At 34.9% G+C, this 12758-nt stretch overlaps 1 protein-coding gene across 1 annotated transcript; it reads right to left on the reverse strand.

Annotated features, from left to right (window-relative positions):
- Positions 1 to 8823: 8823 nt before the first annotated feature.
- Positions 8824 to 12582, reverse strand: LOC116108177 (protein MANNAN SYNTHESIS-RELATED 2-like). Its single transcript, XM_031394448.1, has 6 exons — positions 12337 to 12582; positions 11894 to 12029; positions 11670 to 11740; positions 10863 to 10948; positions 9674 to 10253; positions 8824 to 9479 (listed from the first exon to the last, which is right to left on the reverse strand). The coding sequence occupies exons 1-6, from the start codon at positions 12436 to 12438 to the stop codon at positions 9201 to 9203; spliced, it is 1254 nt and encodes a 417-aa protein (XP_031250308.1). The 5' UTR covers positions 12439 to 12582; the 3' UTR covers positions 8824 to 9200.
- Between the last annotated feature and the right edge of the window lie 176 nt (positions 12583 to 12758).

Here is a 12758-nt window from a genome sequence, read left to right on the forward strand (position 1 = left end):
GAAGCAGAACCTTTGGCCGCTATCACTACAAAGAAGCTCAAAGACTTCGTTTTCACGAATATAGTGTGCTGCTATGGGATTCCTCATATCCTTATCTCGGATAATGGAAAACAGTAAGACAATGAGGAATTCAAATAGTTTTGCAAAGATTTGGGGATTTAGAAGAAATTCACCTTAGTAGCAAGACTGTAAGCTAATGAGCAAGTTGAAGCTATTAACAAAACCATTAAGCACACTTTGAAGGCCAAACTTGGCGCAACTAAAGGCAATTGGGCTGACAATCTCCTAGAGGTTCTATGGGCATGTAAAACCACTCCGAGGACCTCTACTGTGGAAACACCATTCTCGCTAGCATATGGCTATAAAGTAATGATCCCAGTTGAGGTTAAGACCAATTCTCTTTGGAGGGAATTTTACAACGAAATAGACAATAAGGCACTCATACGTGCAAGTCTAGACTTAGTTGAAGAACATTGCAGCAAAGCTTAGTTTCAAATAGCTTCCTGTCAACAACGAGCTAAGAGGTTCTTTGACTCCAAAGTTAAAAGAAAAGACTTCCAGGTCGGCAATCTAGTGTTCAAACAAGTCTTTCTTGGTACTCGAGAACCAAGCGCAAGAGTAGTGGGATTTAACTAGAAAGGTCCTTATCGAGTCGCTAAGGTGATAAGACCTGGGACGTATCATCTAAAATGACTTAATGGTTCTGAAGTACCATGAGCTTGGAATGTTGAACATCTACGAACTTCTTATCAGTTAATTCTACGTTCTTTTTTTTTTTTTTTTTTTAACTTTTTCCGATCTCATGTACTTGTAAATTTTATCAATAAGATTCTTCTTCTTTAAGAATTACTTGTGTTATTACATCAAGTTATAATCTTGTTATTTTCAATATTGTACAAGTTATGCGATCAGAGAAATTGTATTCATTTATTGAAGTGCGATCGTAAGTGAGAAAAAGCTTGTATATATTAATTCAAAAGTATGTTCAAGAAGGAAATCCAAAGAAATACAAAATAAATAAGTAAAGCTTCTCCAAAGTGAGCAAAAGGGAGGACAATCACTTTTCCTTGTCTTTAGGTCCTTGGCTTCAATTGCTCTGACCTCAGTATCGTTAGCTCTGCTTTTAGGGTTCTCTTGTTCTTTGTGATCCCTCTCCTCGCAAGCATCTTGGTCTTCTCTTTCTTCCTCAGAATGAGCATGTGACAGCGATAATATTGCTTCTTGATATTCTCCAGGAATAGAAGAAAGGTTCATGTCTAGGTTATCTTCGTGCAGTTTATTGATAACGTGTAGCGACCACTCCACGGCCTTCTTCTTCACTGCAAGGTTGACTTACTGTAGCTACTTTGTCAATAAGGAGACTTGCTCGCGAGCGACCTTGAGCTCTCAGTCCTTTTCTCTAGTGGCTTTCTCCGTGGCAGCCCACATTTTGGCCCGAGAAGATTTTGTCTCCTTCTCGCGACTTCTACTATGTTGAAGTTCTTTGTTTCTCTCTTGAAGCTCTATTTCTTTCGAGCTCAGTTCTCTGGTAAGCCTTGTCACTATCAGCTGAAGCTCTTTGACCAAGTCCTCCTTCTTTTGAAGCTCTTGCTTATAAAACTCTACTATTTTTATAGCAACTTCTCTTTGCTCCAGGCGTTTGTCTGCCAAGAGTTGAGTCTCCCTTGCAGCTACGTTTGTCTCTGTGAGGGCCTTCCTCAACTTAACGACCTCCTCCTTCAATTCTTGAGTTTTCTCTCCAAAGGAGATTTTCGTTTTGTTGTGGGCAATGTTCAAGGCAAGACCAGCTTGCAAAGGAGAATGAATATTAGTCATTAAAAAGAGGATTTTGGTTAAGCTCAATAGAGATCGTAGAGAAAGAAATACTATACCTAATTCTGCAGCTGAAGTGTAGTAACCAAAAGTTTAGTAGGTTTGGCCTTTCGATACCTCTTGAAGGCCATGTCCAATCTATACTCTAAAATGGTGAAAAGTATTGATCGTAAGTGCCCCAAGAGCTTCTCGAGGAGGTCTAAGACAAACTCATCGTGACCCCTCAGCTCGGAAGTCTCCCTAGTCTTTTCTTGAGTGGCCTCACCATGTTTCTCTTGAGTAGCCACTACCATGTCCTTCGGTTGAGCCTTCGATGAAAAGGCGGTTGTGGCAGCCACCAGTTCTAGGTCGTTTGAAGAAGATTTAGACCTGATGCGTGCAAATGCAACACCTAATTTTACCTCACTAAATTCTAATGCAATGTCGTGTAGTAGCAAAGAGCGAGTAAGAGTCTTTCCCGCAGAGGATTTGTGAACTCAATTAATTATCTACTTCAAACAGGGTTTGTCACGAATTATAAAAACTCAACAAAAACTATCAAACTAAAATTAAACAAAATAAAACAAGCAGACAATCACGAAAGAGATAAATAAGAGAAATTGGATTGAAGGTTTATTCACCACCACTAGACATGAATTATATATAATAAAAGCACTTTTTAACTTTTTACCCTCTTAATCACATCAGCTTAGAAAATACCAAACGTTAATAAGTTATATCTCTCCTTACTGAGTCATTGGATTAGACATGGTCATAAGCCAATTACCTATTTATTAGATAACCTAGGATACGATCTCTAGATTCAAAGTAATAAAAGCATTAAGCTGCGAGAGACCTACTGAATCAAGCCTAAACTCATATGGTCAGTTTAGTTATCTTGAGTGATTATTCTTCCCCCCACCCATGTATGCAGGCATACACTTTACCACTAGTTATTTAGGTTATTAAAGCGATTCTGTACTAAACAACCTAAATTGGCATTAATAGATTAATCCTAACGATTTAATTGGCCACTTAAACAATTAGAAAAATCTAGTTAGACCCTATTTTCAGAGAAATAATCACATAACCAAGAGGGATCAAAAGATAAAAAGATACAGATTTTATTAAACACAAGACATGTCTAGGGTTTTGAAATCACCCTCAATCACAAAAGAATTAGTTCTTCATGAATAAATATGAGAACATCATTGTATTATTCATAACAAATAATAATAACAAAGAAGAAGAAAAACTTAGTGAAACTTGGTTGGCTTATTGAAGTTGATGATAATCTCCTCCAATTCTTCTTCTCCAAGCCTTCTTTAATCCCCTTTTTTCTTCAATTCTTGAATATATTTGTTCTCTCTTTTTTTATCTCTAAAAGAATTCCCCTAAAGTAATGCTAAAAGACTTCTATTTATATCCCACAAGGGTTAGGGTTTTGTTTTCCTTCATTCTAGTTAGTTTAGGACTCTTAAAACCCTATTTTCCTAGTCAAAAATGGAGGAAAACTTCCCAACTGTCGTGACTATGCCGTGGCATAGTAGCTACTGGAAAAAGTGTGCCGCGGCACAATAGCTACTAGTCTTCTTCCCGCATCATTCCACTGTTCTTCAGAGATGGTGATTTTTGAACTCGATAACGATGAAATTTGGAAAAGTAGTAAACATATGAAATGTAGACTTTGAATCAGATTTCCAACAGTACAAGAATCGTCTTAATCTGGGTTCTACAGCTCAAGATATTCTCAAAATACCGAGGCATGCTCAAGCTGGAACGTAATCTAAAATCTTCTCTTTACTTCAACTTCCATAACTTCTTCAATTCAACTCCGATTCTTGATCCGTTTGTTTCCAGTCGTCACAAATTATCTCGCCAACATCATCTCTCATCCGAATATTATTTTTGAGCCTTATTTCCTGAAAACACAACAAAAATACCCGTGATCCTGAAAAGTGCATTTATGAAACAATTAAGTTAATTCATGCGAATTAATCCTAATTTCCCACAAATGATGCCTATAAACCACTAAGTATAAGTGTAATTTCAAGCACTTATCAAGACCTCTCTGCCACTATCTTCCTCCTCTTCTTTGAAGCCGTAATCTTCTTCTTTGGGGGTTGTTCCATCCCAGGTTAAGGAGCTTCAACACGTTTCTCCTCTTTAAAGCACTTCGCAGCACTAGTCTGAGTCCATGCTACAAGGACGTTGCTCAAAGTCTCTTTAGCCCTAGACTGCCTAAGCAATCTGGGGTATGTGATCCCCGTTGTTCACTTAACTCTCTTCAGTTGCATTGCTGCATCATCAAAAGAGCAAATGCAATTAGTGAATAGCGTAAAGAAGAAAATAAAAGACTAAGTTTCTGGCAAAGAGAAAACTTACAAGCTTTAGAATCCAGGTATGCGTCGGCAAAAAAGAAATTGTGCTTCCTAAGGTTCTCAATCGTAACAAGCCGCTTCACATCACGAAAATTCTTCGAGAAGCAACCAAAAGCTTGGATGCGATTGTGATCCTCTAACAGTCACAACTTAGTCGCTTTGTTTTGTGCACAAACTTTGCAGTGGCTGAGGATGGTAAAGTTAGTCAGAAACTTTACGGCGAGAAAAAACAATGATTTTTTAGAGCAAGAATTTAGGAGCTAGAGCTATGGATGATTTTTGAATGCATAATGAGAGGCTTGACCTCTATTTATATAGGAGCTCAAGGGAGCTTGAGTCCTACTTGGTAGAGGCGTTCAAATTAGGAAGTCTTGTTACTTGCCTTTATTGGGTTAAGACTACCAATTCAAGTAAGATTCAGAATCTTGACTGAATTGGAACATAAATAGGATTTTGATTCCTATGTTGGGACGAACGTGGGGTAATGGGCTAGCGCCCGATTTAGATTAATCTATAGAAAGGCTTAACTCATGGAGTGGCTTAAGGAATAAGTTGGCCCAATTCATAGGGTGGCCTTGCTCATAAAGAGGTTTAACTTGTAAAGTAGCCCAGATCCTGGAGAGGGTTGACTCGTGGTGTGGTCCAGCTCATAGAATGGGTATGCCTATAGAATGTTCCTTCTTACAAATTAGGTCATCCTATAAGATGGTCAATCCACAAGATGGATTTAAGCGTAAGTCCAACCGGAATTGGGCTAAGGCACTGGACCATATTCAATGTGTATTTCGTTATTAGGTCTGAAGAGACCCAGTACAATTTTTGGCTCATACACATGGCAAATTGGATAAACCGGTTTTTATGGAGCACCTCCTAGATTTATTGACCAAGATAAACCACATCATGTTTGTAAACTAGATAAAGTTTTATATAGATGAACTTGGTTTGATAGATTCAACACGTTTCTTTTAGCTTTTGTAGCCCTGCTGACACTTTTTTGTTTATTTTGAAGGGAAAACATGACACTATTCTTTTAGTTGTCTGTGTAGATGATTTTATTCTTATTGGGAGTAATCCTAATCTTATTAATAAATTTATTTGTTCTCTTGGAAACGAATTTGCTATGAAAGACTTAGGATATCTCCATAGGTGTCGAAGTAGTCCTATTTTCCCATGGTCTTATTTTAAATCAAAGAAAATATGCAGCTGATTTGCTTCAAAGAGCTAAAATGCAAAATTGTAAACCTCTTTCTACTCCTATGGTCCCTCATAGTCATTCTACAGACTCAACTTTATATTCAGATCCAACCTTCTATCGAAGTATAGTTGGTGGATTAAGATATCTAACACTTACCAGGCCAGACCTTGCTTATAGTGTCAAATATGTTTGTCAATACATGCATAAACCTACAAATTTTCATTTTCATTACTGAAACGAATCCTCAGGTATGTTCAGGGAACTCTTGTCTATGGTATTCGATTGTTTTCCCTATCCTACTTCTCATTTTTATGCTTGTTCAAATTCAGATTGGGGAGGTTCTGCTTTCAAGAATATCAACTACTGAATTTTGCACCTTCTTTAGGACCAAATTGCGTCTATTGGTTTGCAGAGAAACAACCTACAATGGCTAGATCTAGTACAGAAGCAAAGTTTCGAGCTTTAGCTTCAACAACAGCCAGTTGAACTCACATGGATAACTTATTAAATGACATTAGATTCAGCGTCTCTCAAACCCCTACATTATTTAGGGACAATATTTCAGCTCTACATTTAACGATTAATCTTGTTTTTCATGCCCGTACAAAACACATCAAAATAGATTATCATTTTGTAAGAAAAAGTCGCTCAAGGACAATTAACTACTCGGTTCGTGAAATTCCAGGGATCAAATTACGGATATCCTTACAAAGCCTCTCTCAAAGACTATATTTCATGATTTGTGCCAAACTTGGCCTATGGATTCTTCCCTTGCCAAGTTTGAGGGGGGATGTTAGGGAAAATGATTCGAGGAAAAAGCAAGTTAACATAGCAAAGAAGGAAAGTCAAACCAAGACAACAAAAAGGAAATAAATCTGCTCAAATTAGAGCAGATTACAGTAGGAGATCAAGAGGAAAATATGCCCGAAACAGAGCATATTACAACAGCAGACAAAGATGAAAATCTGCCAAGATTGTAGCCATACAAGATCAGCCATGATTATTTATTTCCTTTGTTGATATTTACTAGTTAATACAAACCTTTGTATTATATAAAGCATGTAAATTCAATTTTTTTTAAATGGCACAATATAATCAATATTCAATAAAGAATACAGTTTTCTTTCACGAATATGATGAAAGGTTAACGCCCCTAAGATTTTTGGAATTTTCAGTACTCCCTAAAAATTACTAAAAGTCCTCAAAAAAGAAAAATAACAAAATGACCTATATATATATATAATATATATAATATTATATATATATAAATAAAATAAATAAAAAAAAGAACCCCTAATTAAGGCATATTGAATACTTTCTAAACTCCATTAGAGTGCTTGAGACTTAACTATCTTTTAAGAGACAATGAAATTATCCCTATAATGTAGCTAACAATGATGAGATTTGCCTTCTAATATTATTAGGGTACAATAATTATACAGTAATATTACACTGACAAACCATTTTTACTAACTTTTTCTTACAAACTTGAGGTGGCGGCTCACAATTGGTTAATTCCCAAACGGGTTCCGTCTGACAATTACAAGCTAACCAATAATGAACTATCACCTCGGGTTTGTGAGAGAAAATTAATGAAAATGATTTGTCAACCTATCTTTATTAGTAATTATGTTCAACTTTAAAGAGTGTCATTGATAAAATCCTCTAATTTAAAAAAGAAAAATTATAATTAATTGTGTTTATTTGTTTCCATGATTATTTAATCCAATTATTCTTTTGTGGCTTCAAAACAAGTCATATACTATAACAGTAGAGATGGCAATGGGTTCGATATTTCTGGGTACCCGGCTTGAAAAGGTCGGGCTTTACCCGATATTCGCGGGCTTGAGCTTGGGCTTAATTTTAAGGACCGACCTCAGGTACGGGCTAGGCCTGGGTATGTCTTTAGGCCCGGCCTGGCCCAACAATTTTAGTATTAATTATACTAAATTACCCTTATACTATATATTTAATTACAATATTATCATACATATATATACTCATTTTTCTCAAACCCTACATGGATGGATAAATGCACTTTGTGGAAAGTTATTATATATTTGGTGAGTATTCAAAAATAAATTAATATTTAAAAATTGTTTCTAGAATTAAAAATATAAAAAAAAATGAAATTTATTAATATTTAAAAATTCACATTATAAAATGGGCGGGCTGGGGTCGGGCCTAAGATTACAAAAAGCCCGACGGACCTGGCTTGGGCTTTACTTGTCATACCCGTGAAGGGCCCGAGTCGGGCTTGGGCCTTTTTCATGAGGTCGAGCTTGGTCCTGGGCCAAAAGGTATCCAATCCCGGCCTGACCCATTGTCATCACTATATAACAGCCACAATCACATTGAGATATATAATCAAGTCATATAATATTATAACAACATTCAAATATTTTAGGGAAGTGATTTTCCAACCCCACTAATTTGATTAGTAGCCCCATCTTCATAATCAAATGTGGGGAAAATTGTAATAAATAGAATTAATTTTTTTTTTTATGTATATTATGTTATTACAAACTTATCCTTCATTAGAAGCGATGATGGGAGCTAAAGATCATTTTTCAATACTTTATTTATCGAGTTTACCAAGTTCTTCTCAAATCTAATCAAGTTTTAATTAACGAAGTTTTAGTTCAAACATGTGGAAAACAAACCCACAATTTTATATTTTTTTGGGCTTTTTTTTTTTTGTTTTTTTTTGTTTTTTCCTATCTAGCATTTGTTATTATGTTAATTTTCTAGATAAAAAGTAAAAATATTAACATACTGGTTAATAAAACAATTATTTTTTTATTGAATTTTTAATTTACAAGTTATTGTTTATTATAATTATATTTTAAATAAAATACAAAGTATAAAATGAAAACAATTTTTTTAAATGTATGGAATATGAAATTAATATTTTTAATTATTAAATTAAATGGCAAATTATACTATGTTCAAACTTAATCAAACACTAAACCATATTCCAACTCAATTCATCCACAAAATAATTGAGTTAAATCAAAACTCTAATCAAGTTGAATTCATCTTGTATTATAAATTAAATCTGATAACATATTTGAAATATAGCTTTATATAAATAAACAAAAAAAAAAAAATTATAAAGGTTACATTGGAGTAAGAAACTTAACAAAGAATAAAATTAAAACTTGATTCTAACAGCTTCAATACACTTACAAATACATTTAGCTTTCATCCCTGAAAATGTGTGGCTTCTCAATTTCTGCTTTTCAAAAACACTCAAAATATTTTAGAATAATTATATAGCTTTACAAAATAAATTTCTGCTTCCCTACATGACTTCCATTTGGGAGCAATGACAGTTACATTACTCTGCAAACACCAATATTTCTCATCTAAGAATCAATCAATATTTTCTCTGTTTAGAAGCAATGTATTATAATTATTTTATAACATAAAACATCACACTACTAACATGTAAACTTGAAAAAAAGGTATCACGATACCATTACTTTACCGGTACCATAGTAAGAAACGAATACATTGCTGACCAATTTTTCACTAAACAATTTAGAGTACTAAATTGTCTGATACATATGTATGTTACAATGAAGAAATATAAGATAAAAGTTCTGCAACACATCAAACAATGCTTTGACCATAAGAACATGAAAACTTTTATGATTGAAGAAGATTTTGAAGAATCATCTTAACAACAAAACTTACGTTTGAGATACTTTCAGTTTCAGACCTAAATGAAATATGAACAATATAATGGCCAAGTCCATCAGCTTACTTGAAAAGCTTGACAGGTATGATCGAGTACAACCGTTGTGAAAACTAACTCTTTTTAGGTTGCTTTAACAAAAACATGAATGGGCGAGGTGGTTCTTCTTCATGACATAAGGGGAGATGAAATCAGTAGCAGGAGCAGAGGAACCAGAAATATCCGCTGGCACAAGGATTTGAGTCTTACCAGAGGCTATTCTTTTTCCAGCTACATTGGCATAAAACAGGCCAGAGATGGCTGGAACAAAAACATCACTTTCAGAGCATATGTAGAAGTCAATAACCTTTTCATATTCTGAATCTTCTGTTTCTAGGAACTTATCCTTCTTATCTGCAGGCATTATGCTTTCCTGTAATTGTATCCGGACGAAAAGAGGATTTCAAAATGATAGAAAATTTTTGAAGGATTCAAAGACAAAAGTCAGGGTAAAAAGAAAGTTGTAGGGACTCATTTTCACAGATAACATTGGACAGCTTTCCTAAATTGGAACAAGGAACAACTTAATTTGAAGTGTAATCTAGAGAATGAAGGAAAAAGCCTTACCTTTGTATACATTTTAGGGAAGATATCTTTCAACACCGTAAGGCTGCTATCCCATCTTGACTGAGTTAAGTAAATGGTAGTATCCTTGTCATATCCTATCTTCCTCAAAAATATAGCAATCTCGTGTGCACTGTAACAACTTTTTCTCCCAGCAGGGCTGCTTTCATGACAACCCTTGTTGTCCAGTAGATCAACCCTCAAGTCCACTGCTACGAACCGACCATCTGACTTTCGACTCAAAGCTCTTAGTCGTTCAACCATAGAGTCAACAACTTCATTAACCTCAGGTTGCAACTTTAAACTTCCAAACATTGCCAAGCATGCAATTGAATCAGTATTACTTTTCTCTGTCGCCTTTCTCATATTTACCGAAGGAAAGTAAGTTGCCAGCCTTATGTTGCCTTTTGCTTTAAAGATTGGGTGAATATTTTCTATGACATGGTCGTCTGTGACCCGATTAGGAACCTTCACAACCGCAAGATTCCGGATTGATATCTTATCAGGCAGTTTTTTTGCTACTCTGACCACTCCATCCAGGCTTCTTATGAACTTCTCAACATCGTAAATATCTTCAAATTTCCTGTAAAATTCAAATTCTATTAGTACCCACAAACTAATTTTGTTATGGTCAACGCACTACTTCTCAGCCAAGCATTACAATTCTGCATGAATAGAGATGAACTTAAAATTAATGCTTTACATGTGTTCCAGTTATTCATGATGCAACTATTTCCAAAGCTAGATAAAAAAATGTGATCTTGCCGACTAAATAAGAGGAGTTAGCTCAGTCAGCTACAAGTTGCCAGGGCAGAAACAAGTTAACATGCTTAGGTTAGTGAGATATATTTTTTATAAATAAGAAACTCAAGAAAACTTATATAAATTGAAGAAAGTAATACATAGAAGCGAACAAGTTGTGCACAGTATACCTATACATACAAGGGTCAAAAAAGCCCCAAAAACAAAAACCAAAAAATAAAGAATGAACGCATAAAAAATGAAACAATGAAGAAAACAGAGATTCCTTTCAGGTAGCAGAAAGTTCATTTTATTGCTCATTCAAAGCCAACCAATAAATTTTATTTGATGATGGTAACAGTGATAATAAATAATATGGCAGCAGAAGTAGCAGAAAATATACTTGTCAGGGAATATAGTGATGTCTAAAAGAGTCACCATGAGCACTAACCTCTCATCACCTGGTTTGCTTCCTCTAATGTCAGGGACAACAAGCGTTGCTTGCAGAACACTTGCTACAACCACAGCATCAGCAATCTGAAAAATGTAATCACCACAAATGGATATCAAAAATTGAGCAAAAACAAAAGAAATAATCTTTATTCGTTTCTCTAACCTTGATTAAAAAAATATATACATGTATAACATAAGAAAACAAACACATGTAACTAGTCAAAAGAAATTAATGTAGTTGACACAACAGAGACATGCTCAAAAGATGACAACAATGTCGAACCTGACAACAACTTTAAAAGCAAAATGTACCTTCATCTCTTCATGTATAATTATTGAGACATATCTAAAACTGGAGGTCAATAAACAGGAAAGTAGTAGAGAGGAAACTGCCTCACAATGACTATATTTTCATTACTACTTTCTACAGTCACCACGGAAGAAGGTGAGCGAAAACAGGTTATGACTGAATGAGAAGGAGCCAATACATTATTAGAACTGATAATAACAAGTATTCACAAGTATAATGCACCAAGTGTTCAAAGTACAATACGGAACAAAAGTTTTTCAGCTTTAGCCCTATACCAAAGTATGGTAGAATGTTCAGTTGTACAACCCTAAAGGATCCAAAATTATTATTACTATTCATATTCCCATCATTGGAAAACCAAGAAAAAAGACCAGTTAGCTTACTAATTCATTTGAAACCAGATATACTCCTGCTTTGAAGATACTCTCATTTCAGTTGTACGAACATAAATACAGAAGGAATAACAAGTAAAACTCAAACGGCTATTAAGGATACCTGTGAGACATGGTATTCAGGTCCATTAGTCAATGAGAATGTAACATATCCTTTCGACCGCGACAGCTCATCTATCAAACACAAAACAAATCAATCAAAGAGATGCATCTTCCAGAGAAATATGTATACAAGCATGTATGTCAGCATGTGTGTATAAATCTAAGCAGATATACAATAATCCTTAAAATTTTGTACAAGTTTTAAAGAGTTAAAAGTTAATTAACCATAATTTGACTTAGACCAACAAGGTTTTAGTTCTTGGCCATCCTCCAACCAAGGCCCTTTGCCCATATTAGCAATTGTATAAAGACCCTGCTCCGCAACCTTTGCAACATCCTGTATTTCACCTGGAAGCTTTTCCTTTTTTTCCCAAAAAAAAAAAAAAAAAAAAAAAAAAGGAAATAAGATATCTTCAAATTTTCACAATACTTATTCAGTGTCAAGTTTTAATATTTCGTTACAATTTCTCTCCATTTCCAACACAGCCCAACATAAAGTTAAGGCAACAAGTGAACAAATCCATGAAGAAGAAAAAAAATCCCACAAGCACAAAGCCATAAAACGGATCAAACAAGCAAAAAACTAAAAATTTAAACATAAACAAACAAAAGTTAGAAATGGGGAATTTTCAAATGCAAAGTAGATCAAAAAAAGAGGCAAAACTTACAGTGACGGAATCAAAGTGGTCTCTTTTAATCATGTTACCAAGCATAACAAACATGGTGAGAGTCAAGACAGCAGCCACCACTTGCCTCAAATCAACACCCATCTTGGAAAAAGCTTGGTGGTTCTAATTGTGGAGAGGATAATGAAAGAGTTATAAAGAGGAAGGAGTGATTTGAAGTGAAGTGGTTAAAGCTTGAAACTTTAAAGCATATAGGATAATAAAAGAAGGGGCAGAGAGAGAGAGAGAGAGAGAGAGACAAAGAGAGATCAACTTGTTTGAGTGTAAGGTCTCTCCTCACACCACCGACACTTGTGGTCTGCTAAGAAAATGATACACTGTCTTCTGTCTCCCCGACTCTGCTTTATTTATTACATCTTTTTTTGCCTTTTCTTTTTCCACTTAAAATGATTTATTTATTAATG

Source organism: Pistacia vera, unplaced genomic scaffold, assembly GCF_008641045.1.
Source record: "Pistacia vera cultivar Batoury unplaced genomic scaffold, PisVer_v2 Contig556, whole genome shotgun sequence".
Taxonomy (NCBI): Eukaryota; Viridiplantae; Streptophyta; class Magnoliopsida; order Sapindales; family Anacardiaceae; genus Pistacia; species Pistacia vera.

Coding starts and splice junctions, on each gene's coding strand:
- LOC116108177 (XM_031394448.1), bottom strand. CDS start 12,438: ATGGGTGTTGATTTGAGGCAAGTGGTGGCTGCTGTCTTGACTCTCACC. Junction 11,741..11,893: donor TTGGTCTAAGTCAAATTATG/GTTAATTAACTT, acceptor TGTGTTTGATAG/ATGAGCTGTCGCGGTCGAAA. Junction 10,254..10,862: donor AGCAAACCAGGTGATGAGAG/GTTAGTGCTCAT, acceptor TGAATTTTACAG/GAAATTTGAAGATATTTACG.